The 21,947-nt window shown below is 31.8% G+C and overlaps 1 protein-coding gene across 1 annotated transcript; it reads right to left on the bottom strand.

The window, feature by feature from the left end:
* Nucleotides 1-671: 671 nt before the first annotated feature.
* LOC137930794 (organic solute transporter alpha-like protein) lies at nt 672-21,634 on the bottom strand. Its single transcript, XM_068774094.1, has 7 exons — nt 21,325-21,634; nt 12,818-12,966; nt 6,900-7,048; nt 6,515-6,601; nt 4,437-4,533; nt 2,382-2,628; nt 672-1,733 (listed from the first exon to the last, which is right to left on the bottom strand). The coding sequence occupies exons 1-7, from the start codon at nt 21,479-21,481 to the stop codon at nt 1,513-1,515; spliced, it is 1,107 nt and encodes a 368-aa protein (XP_068630195.1). The 5' UTR covers nt 21,482-21,634; the 3' UTR covers nt 672-1,512.
* Between the last annotated feature and the right edge of the window lie 313 nt (nt 21,635-21,947).

The following is a 21,947-nucleotide window of genomic DNA, read 5'->3' as shown; positions in this document are numbered from 1 at the left end:
TACCTTGTGGTATAATTATTCATGCAAAGTTATATAATAATCGATGCTTAGAAAAATTAATAGACTATTTTTTTACCGGATTTGGAGGTCGGGGAACTCGTAGGTTGCTTTAGCGCACGCTTAATGGAGTGACTAGGCCAAAGGACCCCCACGAGGGTACCTATATACCTACGGTTTGGTGCACCATTCGCCTATAATATTCGTTTAGCATTCCAACACAAGGTTGCCAGCCAATAACAACCGACCAAGCCGAATGTCGACTTATCAGTTGCTATTTCCTGGCTAATATCGCTATTAACACTTCGTAAAGCATTAGCGCTGAAGAAAAAATGAAGAAAAAAATTTTTTAGGAGACTGTTTATAAGCGTTAACGGTTCATAGCATTCACAGTTCTTTCTGACAATCAGTCAAATTTGTAGTAAATGTCCCCATGAGTAATTTACATAATAAATAGTAGTTTATTTTTTAACAAAAACAAATGTTTACAAAAGGTCTTATAAACAATTCAATAAAACACAAATTTTCCACGTATTTCTTTAAACACCGAACATATACAAGATACAAAAGTCAGGTACTTTAACATTTAATATAAGTATTTACTAATTATTAACAATGATCACATAAAAGAAATATAAAGTTAAAGATTTAATAATTGAACACTATCGCTACCATCAAAGTGTCTAATAATCAGATTTATTTTAGATAATTATATGTACAATACCGAAAAAATCATCTTTGTTCGAATCTGTATGTCTACAAATCTTAAAAATAATACTAAGAAAATACGAAAATTTATATTACATTCTGCAGAAATATAAAGTCATTTTTAGCTTATTAAACTGGATAGTAAGGCTCCTATTTCGTAATACAATAAGAATTCAAATTGCTGCCTTTACTAACAAAGGTTATTGAATAGCTAGCTTAGTCATTATAAATACTCTAGTGTTTACTAGTTCAAAGCGTAGATAGTCCTAACTTATTTGAAGCACTGGGTCAAAATGTAGAAACCCATCGTTACATTGTATTTGCCAGACAGAGTAAATAAATAAAAAGAAAATAAGGATGCATTTACATAGGGACAAAATATCAGTGTGACATTTGCACTGTGCAAATACGTTTACCTGCTCTCATGTAAAATACTCTTGATTGTATTATGATGACCCGTCATGTTTTTACTTGATTTATATTTTTAAAAAATGTATGCATCTAAAAATATTGTTAATGTAAGAAACTTAAACGTCGACTACAAAACAGTCTTTAAAAATTTTTAGATTACATTTAAAAAATGCTTATAACTTGCGGATCTTCAAAAATAAGTAGCCATGTGTAAACACATTCTTATATTTCTCTACAAATGCTACAATCATCTCCCTCTTTCGTATTAACTCTGTCTGGACATGTAAGCCTATCACTGGTATTTATTTAGCATTGTGAATGAATCACATCGTCATAACACAATCGTGTTAGAACACAAAATACAAGATAATAACATAAAAATTTTTAGTTACAAAATTATAACTTATTCTCAGATTTATTATCTACGGTATTAAAATTTTTATTAACTATTCCATCTTTAGACGGTTTAACATCGAGGATTCCTGTACCCTCTTCAAGAACTGCAACAACAACCTTTTGGATTTTATTGACTGATTTGTCTTCTTTTCTACCGTAGAGACGCCATGCCCAAATCGACAGAAGTAACATTTCAAATATAGTTACTGTATTTTGGGTAACTGCAAATTTAAAATAATCTTTGTTATAAAATCTGAAATATTATTTAATACATAGCCGAGTCATAATCAGAAAGAGCGGTGGTAACTTAGAAAAACTAAAATTAGACTAATTAGACTAACTAAAATCACTGGAAACGCTGATGGATGGCGGCCATTTGGCCGCAGCCCTATTGCTGGTCTGATCAGGTTCTTAAAGCGCTTGACACCACGATAGCGGAAGCAATAGACGCTGCCGAAGACCGGCGCAGATGACCTAACACAGTGCGCTACAAACTTTCCATAGGGTACGATCTTCAATAGCAAAAGATACGACGCAAGAAAGATATATAAATCATGAAATTTATTATTTTGCTTGATGTATAAAAAAGTATCAAAAGTTTAGAACATTTTTTAAAGCAAAAAATTACATTTTTAAATTTTAAGAGACGAAGATTGGTTATGATTCATGAGGCGTCAAACCTTCGTCATTTTATTTATTCCAACCACTAGCCACGCCGTTGATTATTCGTAAAAGCCACTATGAGATTCTCTATTAGACCTATGACTTCTACTTGTGCTAAGAGCATACCCTGAGAAATTTTTAGCTTATATAAAATAACGAAGATCTGACACTCAGGGGCTAGCTTAGACTATTAAATAAATACTTACGATTAACTAAGACAGCTGGATGCAAAGACATAACGCACGGCAACGTTACAAAGTCAGATATCATTTTGGCTAAACTATATTGTAATTTTACAATGATAAGGACCAACTGCAGAGCGAAGAATCTCGGGCGGAAAACGAAGCCAATGCTCTCTGCGGCGCGTACACACATGATTACTCCCCAAATACCCGACAATATGGACACTCCGACGAAACATTGAATGAAAACTAAAGCCCGGCGATACATCATCTGAAAAGGAAAACTGACATATAGTACCCGGCATTTGATTTGGCACGCCACGCACGTCTATATTATTATTTTATAAGCACCTTCAATTTAACTACTCTTTGTTGAGTATTAAATACATTAAAATTTCTTAGAGAAATATATATCTAAAATTTGGAGCGGAGTTCTTGGACCGGCAAGCGCAGCGTAGGAAGTCCACCCTCAATATGTTCAGAGGACCTTGTAAGGGTCGTTAGAAGACACTAGATGCAAGTCGATCCAAGCCGGTCCAATTGAAAATCTCTGGGAGATATTTGCCCATCAAAGAACAAATGCTAATAATGTCCTAATCAGAACATCTTTTTGCATAATTTGCTATACTTCGATTACAACTTTATTTGACTATGCGTTTTCAGACCGATGCGCGCATCAGCTTATTTTTAACCATCAATTTAATCCCATACAGGTACGGATCGTGAGCTTTATTCAGCCACTCTACCGTGTATTTTCATCTATGAGTTTCCATGTAACTTATTAATCTTATAACAAAACATTACCAAAAAAATAACTTTTTAACTAGCTGTTGTTATAAATGTCTTTTGAATCATAGCCGTTGACAATAAGCAAATGTTTGTCTATTATATCTAAAGGAGTAATCACAAAGTTACTGCGTCATCTCAAAACGGTAGTAAAGTTATCAAAAAATAAATACATAATCATAAATCCCAACACTGTATCAAGATACAAAATGATACTTTAAAGTCATGTAATATATAAACAACCACTGGAAAAAATACACCAAATATTTTAACAAGTCTTTGTCTATCTTCTTATCTATAATGTCATGATACATTTAAATTTGATTAATTATGCTTACTATAATATGTATGTACAATATTATTTATATCTACAACATTCTTCATAGTAAAATAATGGAAAAGAACACGATAAATGAACAGTTATAGTTGTTTGCGAAAGAAGCCAAGCCAATTTTCAGTTTTTTTACAATTGGCAAAAGCGTCTAGATAGATTGTGTTGACCGACTAAATTTTGCGATTTAACAACACGGGAGTTTTAAGAAGGGTTTTATTAAGTTAAAAGAATCGATCAAAGGCAAACCTAACAACACGTGGTATGGCCCAAGAATAAGACCCGCCATTATACTAAAAAAAAAATAACTAAATTCAATAAGAGAATTAACATCAGCATGCGTGGACATCTGATATATTCTTAAATAATTGCCAAACATTACGATGAAACAATGAAATATTCAAGCTTTTTTAATAAAAACAACTATACCATTTTGATACGAAAAAAAATTAATGGAAAACTCCTAATTTCAAGTAATTTTAATCAAATACTTATAATATTAAGTATAGCGTTGACTTCTTAATGATATTTAATATTATGACACAATGCATGAGTGATATAAAAACTCATGAAAATGACTTTGAATATATTTTAATATAAAAGTATACCATGAGAGCACACCCTTCATCTTTAATGTAAATAAAGTTTTGTTTAAATTGATTATAAATAAATAACACGTAATTGTATAACTTTCATAAACTCTTATAAATAATTGATTGTACAATAGTATTTACTTACTAAATTATTAATGTAATTTTTTTTCTGTAAAAATTAAATTTTTTGTTATCTGTATTGTCAATTTTTTTAAATTTTTATTTGTAATGCTGAGGTTGTTTGTCACTGTCACTCTCTATTTTATATGATTTGTTTTTGCACATAACTTTTTAAGATCCAAAATATAATAAAAAATATATACGGCACTGTAATACTGTAGTTAGTTGTATTAAATCTTATGTACATACCATATCCTCTGCCCAAAGCACGAGTATGATTACATAGAGCACCGCTTGTATTATAGGTATCTGAAGCACCAAATAACGCAGGCAAGACAAACTCCTCCTGTAAACAGTGCGTCAGATAGTAACTACATGATTATGTTCTCAGTATTAATAAAGTCAATTACACACTACGTTATTTACAAGAGAATATTTGACGCAACGGATATTCTGAAAGAATTCCAACATTTGTTTTTGTTATGAACAAAAAACATTTATATAACGACTTGATTCGTAATACGAATACCTACATTGGACCCCATTGGCAAGCTCGCAATCGTTCATCGTACCTAGGCCACGCTTGGGATTTCTGTTGAATAAGGTATAAGAAACAAAAGTAACCGACAAAACGGTAGCATAGACAAGTAGGAGTGGTAGCGGGAAGGCCATATACTGCGCAACACAAATAGCCGCTGGAGCCTCAAGGAAAACTCACAGGACAATAGGAAATTCTTTTAACACTTTCTTGCTAGTGTTTGACCACCAACTCGCCTAACGGAAAGCGACGATGTGGCTTAAAATGAAACAAGCAGATTTAGTAGGTACCTTCCACTCTGATCCTTAAGAGACCTGGGGTATAATTTCCGGAAAATAATGAAGCCTGTAGATCGTTCCATACTAGACTGTGCGTTTGTTCGTTGAGTCGAAACGCTTAGTGCTATGTCTCCAAAGAAACTATGTGTGTGGGGCCTTTCTACGTATCAGAATCATCACTGGCTTTGAGTCTTTACTTAACTAAAGTCTTCAAAAATTATAAAATATGCCTCGCAGTTGTCTAGCTCCTACGTGCATCAACCCAGTATCCGCCGTCACGACCATATTAAAACAGTTAATGGAGGGCTTAGTACTTGAGTTATGAAGTGTACACGCCATTGCCATACCAGCCCCTTGTAAACTATATAACACAGATATCAATTACTAAAGGGATAACAATCTACAAATGTTGAGTTTCCACGTACAATTCAATCAAGTAATGAAATTTAATACACTAAACATAATAACACTTAGTATGATTAATATTATTGGGAGCGTAGGTGATGGTAATAGTACCTTGTAGCAGTTATTTTGATAGCTTTTTACCCTAAAATAAATTACAGGAAATTTGTAAAGTGTGGCACAAATTCTCTTAAAACAAATTAAACAACGAAACATAATAGTAAGAAAAAATATTGATTAGTCTTACACAGGATTTTATCAAATTATCTTTTACGTATTACCTGAATGCAATAGTAAAATTACAATTTAAAAAGGGATATAGTTACTTTATCTTTAAAATTCGAGAACGGCTCAACCAATTTAAATAATTTTAATTTTCATACATTTGGACTAAATCATGGATTCATAAATAACAGATTTAAGCGTAGGGTCACGGGTGCGCCTTCCTGCTTGCGTATTAAGACCTGCATGTAGACTGAGAGCTGCTAAGGAATGCCCAGTTCTGGAAACGGGCAACATATCGATATTTTGATCCTGTTGCTCAACATTTAATTTTATTAAACGATGCACCGTCCTGATAACAAGACATGTGCTGAAGTCTCTGTCTCACATTTTTAAAATGCTGTTTATTTCTTTATTTTATAATCGTTTTGTTTACGATTCTTATGTTACTTTTATTTTCATTTCCTCCCGTTTTTATATGCTTACCCTACCTGTTTTATTTTTCGTCTTCAATTATGGCCCTGCAGTATTTGCCGCAAGACAATTACGGCAACGACATTAAGGCAAGCCATATACAAAATAATTCGCTACCATTCGAAAACCAACCGGCCTCGTCGGCGAGGACGGCTCGTATTGCAGAAGACGAAAACCTCTTGTCTTATTATACAAAAGCTTTGCTGAAGTTTCTTCGACCATTTATTCTCCAGCGCTAACGCTTTCTTAAGTGCTAACACTTCGTAAAGCTGTAAAACACAGTGAGTCGTGCTTCGCTTTAAGAGGTTTTTAACTGCGCGCCATCTGCGCTTTGCTTTCCACGAACCCTCGGCAACTGCAAATGTCATTTAAATGTCACTTAGAGCTGTCAAAAAATGGTATAAAAAACGTACTTATTAATCTGAGGCCTCGGTATAAAACAGCAAGGCCAGCAACAGCATGGCATCACTCGGGTTTCCAATCGTTTATCTGCTGCACTTCTGTAAATATAAAGTCGTTTTAATATAGACAACTATAAAAATTCAAAAAAAATCATTTTATTTTCGGGTATTCGTTAAAGAGTACTTTTGGGCACAAGTTGCACTAATGAAATAATAGGGAATATCCTTCGTCATTAACTGCGGCTTGATGCGATTGCTTACAATTAATAACGCTCGGTAAATTCCAATAATACACTCCCATGTAGTGAGAAACTAATGGAGGAGGCCTAGGTCTAGCAATGGACGCAATGATGAAATGATAAACATAAAATGAATGTTGTATTGAATAAATAGTTACCTAATGAACTGACTAACTCCCCCACACTCCGCTACGATGAGATGGTAGAATTGGTACATGGCGACCATCACCACCTCCTGTGCTATCGCCTCAGCCACCAACGTTGCACGAGGAACCACTATTGCTATATAAGCTGCAGAAGCTACCAGCTGTAAAAAAATAACACTAATTTGGAGTATTTTAATATACATTCAGACAATAAGATAAAATTTAAATTCTTTAAATATAAACCCTCAATTTTTGTGCGGTTCGCTGCAGTAATTGACCATAATTCAGATCCGTACAGGAATATACAGAATATCAGCGTTCTTATCATTCTCACATTTGTCGAGTGTAGTATAGATTCTAAAATATACCCCTTTTAATTTGAAGTACCACTAAGAAACGCACAGATTTCTCTGCCGGGCAAAGGCCATAATTTCGATATAGCTCAATATAGGAAAAGTCATTTAACTTTGGCGTGTAAATAAATTAAGAGTGATGCGCTTTTCGTTTTTAACGATAGCAAATGGTCTAAAACGTCTCACTGAAGAATAAAAAGGCCAGTGCGTTTTATAAAAAGCGCATTCATTTACAAAATTATCGGTAGGTACATATCCCGTCAAAGCAGAAATTTAAAAACTAAAACAACATTTTGATTATAAAATAAATTAAATCAAATTCCTTATATAACGTTCTCATTTTTCTACGTGATATTAGCAGACGGTTTTAAGGTTATGTTAAAAAACTTATATAGTATTCAAGGGTACGATATGACTTACTATGCCATGTTCATTCATCGCTACGTATTATAAAAAAAATAAAAATATTCTGATGGTCAATAGCAATTTACCTCTACTATCTTTCAGAAATTCAATGCAGGATAGGATTCGTTTTCAGAGCTAACAATAGCTTGTTTGAACAAATAAATATTTGATGAACGAACTTAGCGTCACTATAACTTTTATATACTATTATAATTATAGTAACTTATTATACCATTAGTGTTTAAATAGGGGTACGCTTCAGTTAATAAAGAGTTTACCGCAAGATATGGACGTCCGTTAAACACAAGCACTACCCATTGTAATGGAATCCGTTTAATCTACAACTCTATATACTATATGGATTTTATGGTACAGAGTATTTTAGTACTGGGTATAGGATTTGACACACCGGGTTGTAAAGTATGACAAAGATCGGCTATAAAGAAAAGAGATATAAAAGATATAAAAGATCGGATATATATATATATATATATATAAACATATATAAATATAGTAATGTATAAATATACTTTATATATATATATATATATATATATATATATATATATATATATATATATATATATATAAAGTAAGTTTCCCAGGTAAACGAAAAAAAAAATACTAAGCATATTTTTGCATAAAATACTTCATCATAGGCACTACATGATCGTCATTTCAGCCCATAGATGACAAATGCAAGGTATAGACCTCTCCCAAAGATTCTTATGGGGGTTATATCATAATCGCAACGCTTAGCAGGCAGGTTGGCTATCGCAGTGCGATATTATGGTACACAAAGGACGCTGCTGCTGACCCATCCTATAGAAAATTATTTGTGAGTAGTGACAATCTTATATAATTAATACACAAAGTGTGAATCTCGATGATCAACGATCGCAAGTCTTCAACATATATCAACATATATTCATTAGCACAATAATTAAAAAAATTTAAAGATTACAATAGATTTTCGTAAACTCGATAATATTTAAAATAACAAGTCAAACTGAAATTAGAACGTTTCTTTTCTTTTACATTTGGTTTAAAGACATATTTTAAATTAAATTAAAAACACAATATTTTTACTTGTTAAAGTAACACCTCATGAAATATAATTGTCTCCCTTGGAAATTTATTTCAATTGAGGTTGTAAGCATCATTATTGCAATAAAATAAAAACATACTACTGCTGTATTTACTATATAAAATTTAAAGCATATTTGAAATAAATAAAATATATTCGTAAAATTAACCAAACATTCACAAAAATGAATCTTGAGCTTTTGGTTCTTGGTTGCGCTATAACTTAGAACGACTTTACCGGTTTCATTCATTTTTTTTTTCATTTCATTCAGTTTTCTAATACTCTAGTTATTATAATTCGAGGGATCGAAATATTCTGGCGTCATATGACGTCAAGCTGTCCAAATGACGTCTTTTCAAAAGGTTCATGATGCATGCGTAGTCGGTTTCTTTTATGCAATCAGCAAGCAAATTACAGATATTTATGCTCGAAATATAGTATTCGCATGACATCAATGGATTTAACGAAGGCTTGTCAAGATCTGGCGTCATATTGGATAAAATCGGTAATATTTTGTGGTCCCGATATCCTTTCATATAATAATATAAATATTACTCGATATTTTGGCAATATAAACATTTTTTAACTACCTGCCATAATATTACAAATGTAAAAATTACTGTATTCGATTTTTTTTACAAATGTATACTTAGATTTAAGTTCCATAAATCGTTATAGTATATAAAGTTTTTCAGGTAAAGGATACTATATTATATTTAACAGCATGTTAGTACCTGTTTTCAGACCTTATAAACACTTTATAAATCCACAATCACTTCGATTATAAATTATGAAACCCGGCGTATATTTTATATAATGCATGCCGGTTGAAAGTATCCTAGCATTTCCAAACAAGGTAAGGCACTATGTAATACAAGGTTTACCCTCTAACACATGTGTATATTGTATCATATTCACTCTATTATCTATAAGCGGAAATTGCTTAAGAAATAATTTAGTACAAATGCCTTTGTAGTTATTTTTTGTATTCGGGCCCAATCGCTGTAGTATGATATACATGGAAAACTGATTAAAAAAGTGTAAAAAAATTTTCCATACTTATTGAAAGCGCTAAAAATATATTTTATAAAATGAAGATGAGAATATATAAACTTTTTTAAATAATACTCCTGTGAATGTATAATCGTTTTTCATGTGTAAGTTATTAATGTAGTCTGAGAAATAATCACTTGCTCAATAGATATCTGGATGATTTTTATCTAGCATCTAACAATACAAGTAAATACTTCACATAGTCTTATCTTTGTAGGTATTAACAAAAGATTGATAACTTTTTTATTAACAATTATTATAACATGTTTTAACTTGAGAAAACAAATTTAGAACATTATTACACTTTTGTTATTTTTTCTTTAGATTTCTTTATTTTTCTTTATACTTTTCAAATGATTATGCAAGTATTTTTTAAGTAACTCGTGAATAACAAATTTATTTTTAGCATAAAACCGTGCAATTGCAACTGGATAATTAGATTTTTTCACTTCGTCGTAATTTGGTCAAGAACAAACGGTGTGTATAGATTCAAGCATTGAGAGGTGAGTGCATCAAATCACAAAGAACAATAGAATAGCATTGTCTTAGTTTGTCTTCAATCTTAGACTCGTAAACCCACATACGAGTATATCTACCTTAATAATAAATATATTTTAACTAATGATCATTTCATCAGCAAAAATGCCCGAAAATCGAAATTTGATTGAAACATTTCAACAAAAAGCTACGAGGGCACCAAACACGCCGTAATGTGGGCAGAAGTCACAACAAACTCAGATGGTTTTTTTTAATTTAATATAGTAGTTAGAACAATTTATTTCCAAGCTTTAGTATCGCCTAAAAATATGAATTTTATAAGACTTTATTTGATAAGCTTATAAAATTTATTATATGATAATTCAGAGACATTGTACAAGCACAAATGTATTCTGAAACCTTCCACGGTTAACCACGAAAGCGTCCATTGAGAATATTTGTAAGTGAAAACAGAAAAAAAAATAAAACATTTTACGTAATATAACGATTTACGATATTGCATCTTTTTTATAACATCTTAAATTTTCTCCTTGAAAACGACCCTCACTGATGCTAAGACAGTCTAAGATAAGCGTACTATGTTGTATTCGCCAAATAGAGCTTATATCAGAAAATGCGCCACTTGGTGACGAAGTAAGGGTGCCTTTATAAACATCTGTCGTTTGTACGATAAGGATGTGTTCTCTATATTGATCCCCAAAAGTGGAGACAATGATCCGATAATCGCAGCATAAAACGTTAACTTAATATTAGGTGAACTGTCGGCCTTGTTAAGTTTGTCAAAATATGCTGGATAAAGGCCGCTTCTAACGTTCCTATTGGAAATAAGTCGGGGGGGATGCCTACGGCTATGATATTAATAATGAGGCATTTTTGGACTGTTTCTATTTATTCCGTGATGTTGGCGCTTTCTACACATACATATTTGCAATGTATGTTGCACAGATTGCTATATAATCTGTGGCTTCATTTATTCTCGGAAAAAGTTGGCATCGGGCAGCCCAGCAACAAAACGATTGGCACAGGACGGCATTTTTCGTGAATCGAAAAGACGATAATTAAAAAAAAAAACTTTTTTGATTTCCTTACAATTGTTATTAGTCTCAACCGTCCCTTTCTGTTGCATACTAAAGTGCGGTTTGGACAGTAAACTATATTATTAAGTAATTTGGGAAGTTTAAATATATTTTAGTATAGCAATCATTATTTTGTTTTTTCTATTGAAACGATATAAACGTAACGTTATACGAGCGTAAACGCAGTGCTACACGCGATTTTTAATTGTAAAATCGCGTTAGCTAATTAAACCGTCTCCTCACCGCTTATAATAAACATCAATAAACTGTCTGACTTTGTACTCTCGAATCATCGGTTGTAGCAAAAAAAAAGTAAAACACAACTCATTTTAATTGTTTTAACGCCTTAATAATAAACAACAATTACTTAGATAAAGTGTTCTATTCCTAATATTGCTGGATTTTAGTAATGATATGACATAATATTCGCTTTAATACTTTTTTGTTTTAATACTCTTTAACACGCTTTTTTGACGTGGAATGTTTGACAGGTCATGTTTTAATTCAGTCTGCGGTTGGTGTGGAAAAATAATGGTGATATTTTTACTATTTTCCTCTATAATTTTCTATTTTTATGCTCTATAAAAAACTTCATTCCTCGACGCTTAATGAAATTATGAAAAAAATGACCTAATTGGTCAAGCCGTTCGAGTTAAGCAACGTTTGGCTTTGCGCTTGGCAACACTTTTTCGAAACATTTTTATTTGCTTAAATATTAAAACAAATTTTTAAACTCATATACTCACGATTTATTTTTTATCTGTGGAAGTGATGAAGGTTAAACATTAATTGGCGACAACTAGTCTTAATTGCGTTTATCATTTGGATGCCCCATGTATTATATAAGGTTAGTTCATAGATAAAATTGTCTCTACAAACAGCTCTGTAATAGTACAATACAAATTCCATTTCAGTGCTTACAATAAATCCAGATTTCTTACTTCTTTGGATAAATAATACAATATAAAATTAAACGAAACTAAAACTCTTGATGAAACTTATTAGAGTGTAAAGGGTTTTTAAATGACAATAAAACTTTGCAGTGAATTACGCTTCCTACTGGACGTTTATAAAATTGAACACAAAAAACAAGACTTTCGTCAGCTATCAGCAGATCAGAGAGCGTTTGGAACTTTCGTAACTTTGTTTTAAGGCGAAGAATGTCAAAGAACAACAAAGAATCATTATTTTGTCATGTATTTTTTCCTATTGTATTTTAAGAAAACTCAAGTTTAAATATTTAATATAGTTTATATTAATTTATAAATATATTTCTGTAAAGAAGTACTGATTATTCCAATTTCTAAAAATATTAGACATCTTAACAAAAAAGTTAAAGGGATATAGGTTGGATTGTAATTATTGATATGGACAAAAGATAACTGCTTGATTGTGTAAATGTAATTAAAATACCCCAAAAAAATTACACAAAATATTTATAAACTTTAATATACTTACAGGATACACAGATAAAACAGTTGCAATATTGGTCGAAGATTCCCTCCATTTCTTCAAAGCTGACCGAAGAGTGACTGCGTACAGTATCCATAATAATATTAAAACCACTAGCCCACTTGACCAAAGAATCCAGGCGTATGGTTGAAGAGCTAAAAGTTAACAAAAATATTACAATCAAAAGATGTATAAAATTTAGCAACATCAAACATATCACAAAGGATTATTTAATAATATGTGCGATTAAATAAAATGGCGGCATGGGCCTTAAGCGGTATAGCCCTAAAGGTTCTTGACTAGAGAAAGACCACGGATCGACACGTGCAGCTAATGATGTCCACCCACAAGGACAAATGACCTTTTTAGGGTCGTCGGAAATCATCGGATGCAGGCCGCCTCCGAATGAAATGATGACAATTAAACAAAATAAAAATAAATCACCATTTCAATGAGATATATATATATATATATATATATATATATATATATATATATATATATATATATATATATATATATATGTATGTATATATATATATATATATATATATTTAAGTATCCTTTATGTTAAATTTATTTAATAATATAAGTTAGGTGTAAGTATATATTCATACCAGAATAAATAGCTAAATATTTTTTATTCAAAGGGAAGGGTCTATTCAGCGTCAGTAAGAATGTAACAGAATAATAAAACGTAAAATTTCAAATTCGCATCAATATATTTTATATCCAACATAAAATGACTGCTTACAAATTTACTAAAAGATTAAAAATAAAGATACAACCATTGTATTTCATCAAGATTTTTTTTAAAGAATCGTATGTGGCAATGGAAGTAAGTTGCAACGTTACCAAGCTTCAAGGCGGCTTGGTATTCGCAACATCCGCAAGATGGTATACAAACATTAAAAATTCACCTCGACTTAAGGCTAGTTTTTACTATGATATAATAATTTTTAATAGACATCTATTAAATCATCGCCATTAACCCTTTTATAATTAGCTTCGACCTTGAAGAATATAAAATATTGCACGTTACTCGGTAAACCGTTAATGAAAGGTCACACGCTAAGGTTTACTGTTGACAAAAATTAATTAAACCTCATTCTTACACAAAGGGTCGACTTTTCTCTCGATCGAATATTTTAAATTAATTCCAGCGGTTCCTTGCTTTACTTTTAGCGAAAACCGTATGTTATAAATGCATTGAATTATAAATATAACTTTAAATATAAAGTGAAGTTTTCAGTCTCCAGTTTTAACCGCAAAGATTCTAATCAACAGACACGTCAACCTGTCTTGTAATAGTATGAATAAGTTACAGATGTATCAAAATTAAGCTGAGTGCGATTTATTTTTCTTATAGACGACTGAAGAAAAATATTGAACAAAAATGTCTTGTGATGTTACAAAATTATTAAATTTGTGTGATTATTGAACTTAAATATATTATGACTCAAATACATGAATAATAATGACTACCTTGAAGTATTACGACAATAATATCTGATAAGACGGCGACTGAGCTTTGTAAGTCACGAAACGACAAACGTAATTTGTGATTAAACACGGCACGGAATATTCTTATAAGATTCTGAAATAGTAGTCTGACTATAAATAATATTTTTTAAATAGCCTATAATACGACAAAAATGAAGAGATAATTTAAAAAATGTTAGGCTTCTTGCCAAATTAAATAATATAAAGATAAACTTCTAAATTCATAACGCTGAAAGAAACAATAAATTAAATGAAATTATCATCATTTCAGCCATAAGACATTCACTGCTAGACATAATTCGTTCCCATAGATTTTACAATAGGGCCTGTTCGAAGCGGCCTGCATCTTCAATCAACCTCAATAAGGTCGTTTGTCCACTTTGTGGACTACTAAATAGAACATTAATTCCATTTTGTAATTGATAACAGAATTAATCCTACCTTGATAGCATATAAAATTATAAATTCTTTAATTTATAAAATAACATTTTTAGTATTTTATTGAAAAACATCAATTATTTTGTTTGGTTTGCCTTAGGAAAATACTGTAGTAATCATGAACAGCCATTCAATAATCGTTGCATAGCATCTAAATTTAAAATTATATTAAGGCCAATACTACAAGTATGGTGTTTATTTTTTTAATAATTCGACAAAACGTGGTTACAATCAGTAGCGGAAAACATAGATATTTTTTACGGAACGTTTTTCAGTTGTGTAAATTAAAATTTCTGGTATGCAATATGATCCACTATCGATTTTCAGATAAATTTCAGCAGCTCGTAAGTGACCTACCAAGACGAATTTACCATTGCTCGTTAGCCACTATGTAAAGTGCATCTCACTATTTTCTGCTATTGCTATTATGTATAATACGATATTAAATAGTGTAAATAAAACAGTCATGGAATGTCAAAGTAAAATTAGATGTTTTAAACTTTACAAACTAGATTTCGTACTTAAATTAAACAGTTTCAAATCCTTGATCAATTTAGTTGTCCAATCTATTTTTTTGCTATGTAAAACACCAATTCAAGGCCTCCAGGACAAGTACCTCCGTACGGAAGTAAACTAATTATTAGAATTCGCAGTCTAGATCATTACGATCTATTCGCACACACTGACGGTTGACTCTACACCGTTTCGGAGTCAAGGTAAACCTACGTAAGATCGTCGAGTCTGGAAAGTTAAAACGCGACGGTAATTATCCTACCGTGTGGACAACCGGGACAATTGCATATTTATTATTCAACCGAATTAAAAGTTTAAATCACGAAAGTTCTCAGCGATATTGCACAGTAATACGCAATCGAATATTCTTAAATAAATGACACATTTACTTAACTTATAGATTTCAAAATGTGAATAATTTAAAAAGATTTTTATTGTTTTGAAAACATACTAAAACATGTTATATACACGTATGTTTCGTAATTTCTAGCGCATTATTCATAATACAGTCGTTATATACAGGTCGTCTCATAAATTAAATAAATACTACGTAAATTACTGACATTCTTAAAAATATATGAATATTAGGCATATTGTGGTATTTTACCTCGCCGACAAAACCAAAAACATAAGGAATTTTTTACTTTTTAATATGAACCAAGCACTCATTTCATTCACTTTAACTGATTGAGACTACATTCAACTTTAACTGATCGATAAAAAAAGTTTAATCGATCGTTTTTGGCTTGACGTTGATTTATAAATATATAATGTAAAATTCTAACATGTATAAAAATATAAATGCAATATATAAAATAAAAAAATTATGTAAGATAAAGGCATTTATTCTTTAAAAGTATTATGTAGTCGTTTACACATTTAACATAATCATTAAAGATAAGATTATGACTATGTATACATTATGAAAAGTTGCAAGTTGGCAATCTGCAATTACGCAAACTCATAAAGTTCAATCTGGCTCCGCAAACTTGCGCAATGGTAACAGTTAAGCAAATATCAAACACAAACTTAGTTTTAAGTTAGTCTCTTTATAAGTCTATACAAACTTTTCGATTTACATTGTAAAAAAATTAAAACAATATTACTAATTTATTAAATCGTTTTATGAAACGTATTCTAATAATTTTACCTATTACTATTACACGATTTCAATACATTTATTTTTTTTTAAATGAAAGGTCATTTATGGTAATAAGTTAACCAAAGTATAGTTAAGAAATGTTTTATTATTTCAAATATATTTGTACAGGGTGATTGGATATAAATGTAAAAGCTTTAAATAAATGAATGTATAGCTCATTTACTGTTAATTAATGTATGTATATCGTATCCAAAAATTGGTTTCGAAAATCATTAATCATCGAACATAATAAATAACGATAAAAATTATGTTCGATGACCTCAAGCCTTTATTGTATACCGGAAATAATCGGCATATACAAGCAAGACGATTCAACCATTCGTCCGACATTTACGACTCTTACGATATGTTGAAAGTATGATATATTTCATAACATCACTACGGAAGTTTTTTTTTAAGTTGCATCGGCCTTTGAAAAGCTAATATTCAACTCGGCGTGCAGTGATGTGTGCGTAGAGCTTGTGAAGGTATGTTGATTGTATGTGTTACAGAAAGTTTCAATTAATATTTTATATTATTATGTGGCCCATCTCTATTTTACATCTCTACTATACGCACTCTCTTTTCCAATTTTTCTCGATAATTTCTGAAATAACAAACAAAGCGTTTACATTCCATGTTGCAGGCCCCTTCGACCACAATATCCACCATCAGTACTGTGGTCATTGCCATTGTGTTAGTTGTATACCAAATTCGGTTTGCTAAATATCAAAATTAAATATTTCTATCAGCCCTTCCAAACATAATAGGAAGGACATGAAGTTATAAATTTATCGCATGCCAATAGAAAAAATAAATTAATGTAACATATTTCAGAGGTGATCATTATACACAAGGTTGATTTTAAAATAGGCGTAAAAGATTTTAAGCAAACAAACAAATTAGCTTTTTTAATATTAATTTCTTTATTTTTATTATTATTAAATCGTTATTATTCACACTAGAAAATATATACATACTTGCGTAATAGTTTCATTCATTCCTTTAAAACTTTTACACCTAAAATCGACCATTCTGTATATAAAAAGGTGCGATATTTTTTTCTCCGATTTGCTTATATTTATAATATAACGGCTTATTTAAGTGAACGCGTATTTGTATATTCTATATCACTACTGATTAAGTTATCGAACTAACACTAGTATATCTAATATCAAGTTTGAACGTTTGTTTTTACCTGTCGTACACTGCTGCCTTAGAGGCATTTGCAGCTTCTGCGAGCTCGAGGCAGACAGAGGACGCCTGGCTTTAAGGCCTTTTTACGTAGCTTTGAGGCCCCCAGAGGAGCCTCGCTTTAGGCCGCTACATACTACAGTTTCGCCGTTTAGAATGCTTTAGGCAGACACTGCGTGGAATGACTAGGCTCAGGGGCCCCTCGAGAGGACGAGATCAGCTAGGGTCACTGGACTTTAATACCCGACTAACGTTCCAATTTAAGGGCGCCCGAGAGGACCGAACCATGACTTGGTCGATTTGTGTTATCCATATAACATTACTACCACTTTAAAAAGAGATATTGCTGGGTGCGGAAGTGGTGGAAGAAACTCCATGATCAAGGATTGGTATTCCTTGTGATTCTTGTGAGCCTTCTACTATTACGATAAAGCCCTTTGGTTTTAAAACGGTTGTGAAATGTCCTGTATGATGCCTGTCTTAAGATCATAGCATCGTCCGGGGACTCGAGCACATGGCTCGGTCTCAGGACAGCGCAGCGTCTGAATATACCAGATGTGGTTCTTTTGTAGTCGGCGGCACCAGTTTGTGTTGACCGGCAGGGTCAAATTAATGGATCGATGCCTGCTTTAAGAACTGGACGATCGATAAACTTTCCAAGTCCATGTGCGAGTAGTTGTGGCTCTGCGCATGAAATTGTTTGTGTAACTTGAAGCAATAAGAGATTTGTATTTTTTAAAACTGACTGTTCCCGCTCAAAGCGATGAGAATGCATATTGCACGGCGACAACCTCTTTACTGACACCCAAACATAAAGCGTCGCACCAAGACGACTTGAAGTTACATTGATTTAAAAAGAATGTTTGGCTATTAAAATATACAACAGTAATAGACATAGCTCATTTTAAGAGGACTAATTTGTAATTTATAACCATTCATTTAGAAAAGATATAAATAACTTCAACTACAATATTATATCCCACCTAATCTGTCAAAATATATATCCTTATTACATGTATGAAAAATTGTGTAAAACAATTTTCATTAAGAACCCTATCAGAACTGACAAAAAAACTCGCGTTTTTAACGTCAAATAACAAAAAAATTAAATATGCTTTAGGAATCAATATGTTGAAAAATTTCCTTGTTTTTTTAAGCGCCTGTAATGTTTTTTAAATTTTCAATATCTTTTAGTAAAGATCTTGTACAACAGAAATACAAACCATGTTTGAGCCAGGTAATTTATTCCTTTACATACATTTCGGATATTGAAGACGACAATGTAGATAATATATAGAAATAAAGATGTAACAACAGAGAACAGTGGAAAAGTTCTGATGGATGAGGTCGACTTAAGCTATTAAAGGTAGATTACATATAAGATCAAAAATTATAGCAGTTAATCTTTTAAATTACAAAACAAAATTAACTGATGTTTGAAATCTATATTTATTATTTATATTCCACGGAATTCCGAGAACACTGTACGCGATACAGCGGTTAAATGTTTTTAAAAATTTTCACGTGTCATGCTCACGGCTAAAATCGGTGATCACATTTGAATATAAACCGAATAATCAATTAATTAGCAAAGCGCAAGTATTAGAGCATTTAGGTATCACACAGGACTGTAAAATTCTTTATGATCAGTACATAGACCTGTGTTTCCCAACAAGGGCAATTTGATTGTTAAGGGCAGGCAATTCGAAAGTGGACTCGATACGAGTTTACCCCTTTCGCTTTAATATGTTTGGTATATAGAGGGGGAGTAAGAATTTTAAAAAGGATAAGGTGGGGCACGGCACAAAGAAGGTTGTAAAATACTGATCTAGACCGTATTATTAAAACAGCCTTAGGATTTATATTAAGAACCGATTTCAGTTTTCCAAAACCAGTAAAAATGATCTATTGCTCTATCGTCAGGAGTCCCTAAAAACACGCTACAAAAGTTTGGAATCCGCAAAACAGGGTCTATAAATTCCCATTCAATCTTGAGTCGACTACATCCACCTATACAGAAGATATCATTTTCTACCACTGTAGCATAGACGTCATATTAATGATATAACTTTTCTGTTTAATATAGCAAATGGCTCCAATGATGGTCCAAAATTAGTTGCAAAAATAGAATTACGGAGTAATACTGATTTAAGACAGCGACTAACACTTTACAACTCTTTGCAACTACCAGTACAGGAGTAATCCGTTCGTTCTAATCATTTTGATCTTAATAAATAAATTAATCTTAATTAATTAATAAATCTTAACTTGACTGAACACGGTAAGACGACTCGTAGCAAAATTCTTGCGGAAGTGGCTAAATATTGGTCCTTTTCTTACTTAGGATGGACTTCCGCTTACGGTAACGCGTTCCGGTAACGCCAGATTCCATTAAATTAAAAATCTTTGAAAATGACTAATTCAGTGGGTGGCGCTTAGACTCGCTTTTCTCTTCTTTTTGGTTTTCTTTATAAATATGTACCCAGTTTTGTCATACTTCCTATTAAACATAAATGCGAAATTAGTACGTAGATAATACAACTATAGAAGCTTGTTATTAACGATCTGTTACAATTGTTTTTCTCAATGTAATTTTATTATTACTCTGAAAGCTTGGCAGCTTTCTTATTAACAAATAAATTTTAAACGCGACGTTGCATTAAAATTTTGTGGCAATACATAAGAAGTTAATATTTTTCGAATTTTATGTAAAATAAATCTTAAGTTTAAAAGCAGTTATTTTAGTTAACTTGTAAGGATGTCTAGTATTATTAAGTATTCTGTGCTAAAACTTTAGCTTCAAATAATACTTATATTTTTACATACTTATACTTTATTACATATATATAAATATATAAAAAAATCATTTAAAATTCACCGTATAGCAAGTATTGCTTACACGAGTGCAATAATCCGATAATAGCAAACATAATAAAACTTGGCCGTCTCCCAACACGGTGGAGAATATAACAGCATAGCCCAACCCGGGATTGGCAAGTTGAAGTGGCAATGAGCAGGCCACATAGCGCGTAGAACACATGGCCGGTTGGACCTTAAAGTTCTGGAGTGAAGGCCACGGACTCAGCGTAGAACCTCCACCATGGTGGAAGGAAAACCCTCTTAAGACCATCGGAAGAAGGTAAGTGTAAGCCGCACCCAACCGATGTTATTTGACACCTATATAGGTGGTCAATGTCGAAAGGCTGTATTGATGATTATGTAACGGCCTGGGCCGATGAGTGCATAGGAACCCTTAAATTTATAAAACATGTCAACTAATCACCTCCTGTCACCACCTTTAATACTGTAATTTCAATAACCTACGAAAAAAGATCATAACAAGTATGTAAGTACTCGTAAATTAGCAGCCCGACATTGTGTTCCGTTGTAGACAAGCAAAATCTAGTGTAATTACTTGGCTGATAAGACGATCATCTTTTATCACAAACTGATCACATTCGATGTTGTTGGTGTAAATTTTGCCTTATATAAAAAACACCTTTATATCAATAAACACATAACCAACGAGTCTCAATGTCGGTTTATCTAAATATATATTATTCTTATTAGCTGTAATATATTTGTTACGAAACTACCAAAATATATAACAGAGGTCTTCAAAAATATTAATTGACTTTATTAAGCAATCAGTTTATCAGTGCCCATTAAAGAATTTCTCATTCAAATAAAACAGAAACATAATAAATCAATCAAACAAATTTACCTGTTAGATAGGAATTAAAATCTGGTTCCAAAGTGAAATTATGACAAAGAAGAGTTGTGTTCAATGCGTTATTTGTTTCGGGAAGAGTTTTGTCCGTACTAACGTGACGCGCTGCGAGTATCCTTACCCCACTGCTTTCCTCACTTAACAGATTCATGTTTTTAAATCGTTAACTATTTTCACTTTATTATTAATAAGTAATTATGTTTAATTTAATTTATTATTAAATCGATAACATTCTTTTATTTCACGTTGTCGTTTTCGTCCGTCAACGCGCGAAATAAATGCGTTCGGAACTAGAGTACCAAATGAACAACTATCTCGCACCTAGTCTTTGGTTGTACTGCCGAAGTCGTGTGCCCAACACGACACGCTCACTTTCTTTCGACATTTCAGTGCACGCAACATTATAATAGTGTTGTTCTCATATTTAAAGTCGAAATATTTATTATATTAAATTAACATTAAATATTGTCTGTATTATGAGTGCGTGATAAAATCTAGATAGATAGAATTTTATAAAATATCAGTTATAATTTTTTACTTATTTTGATTTACCATAACATGATTAAAGAATACTTTTTTAATAAATTATCTCATCTAACGTTTAAGTAAAATAATAA

Source organism: Battus philenor, unplaced genomic scaffold (assembly GCF_028537555.1).
Source record: "Battus philenor isolate CCGP_79_NKW_IND1 unplaced genomic scaffold, ilBatPhil1.0.hap1 SCAF_11, whole genome shotgun sequence".
In the NCBI taxonomy this organism is placed as follows: domain Eukaryota; kingdom Metazoa; phylum Arthropoda; class Insecta; order Lepidoptera; family Papilionidae; genus Battus; species Battus philenor.
Note: the sequence above shows the minus strand (reverse complement) of the source record. Positions and strands in the feature narration are given on the sequence as shown.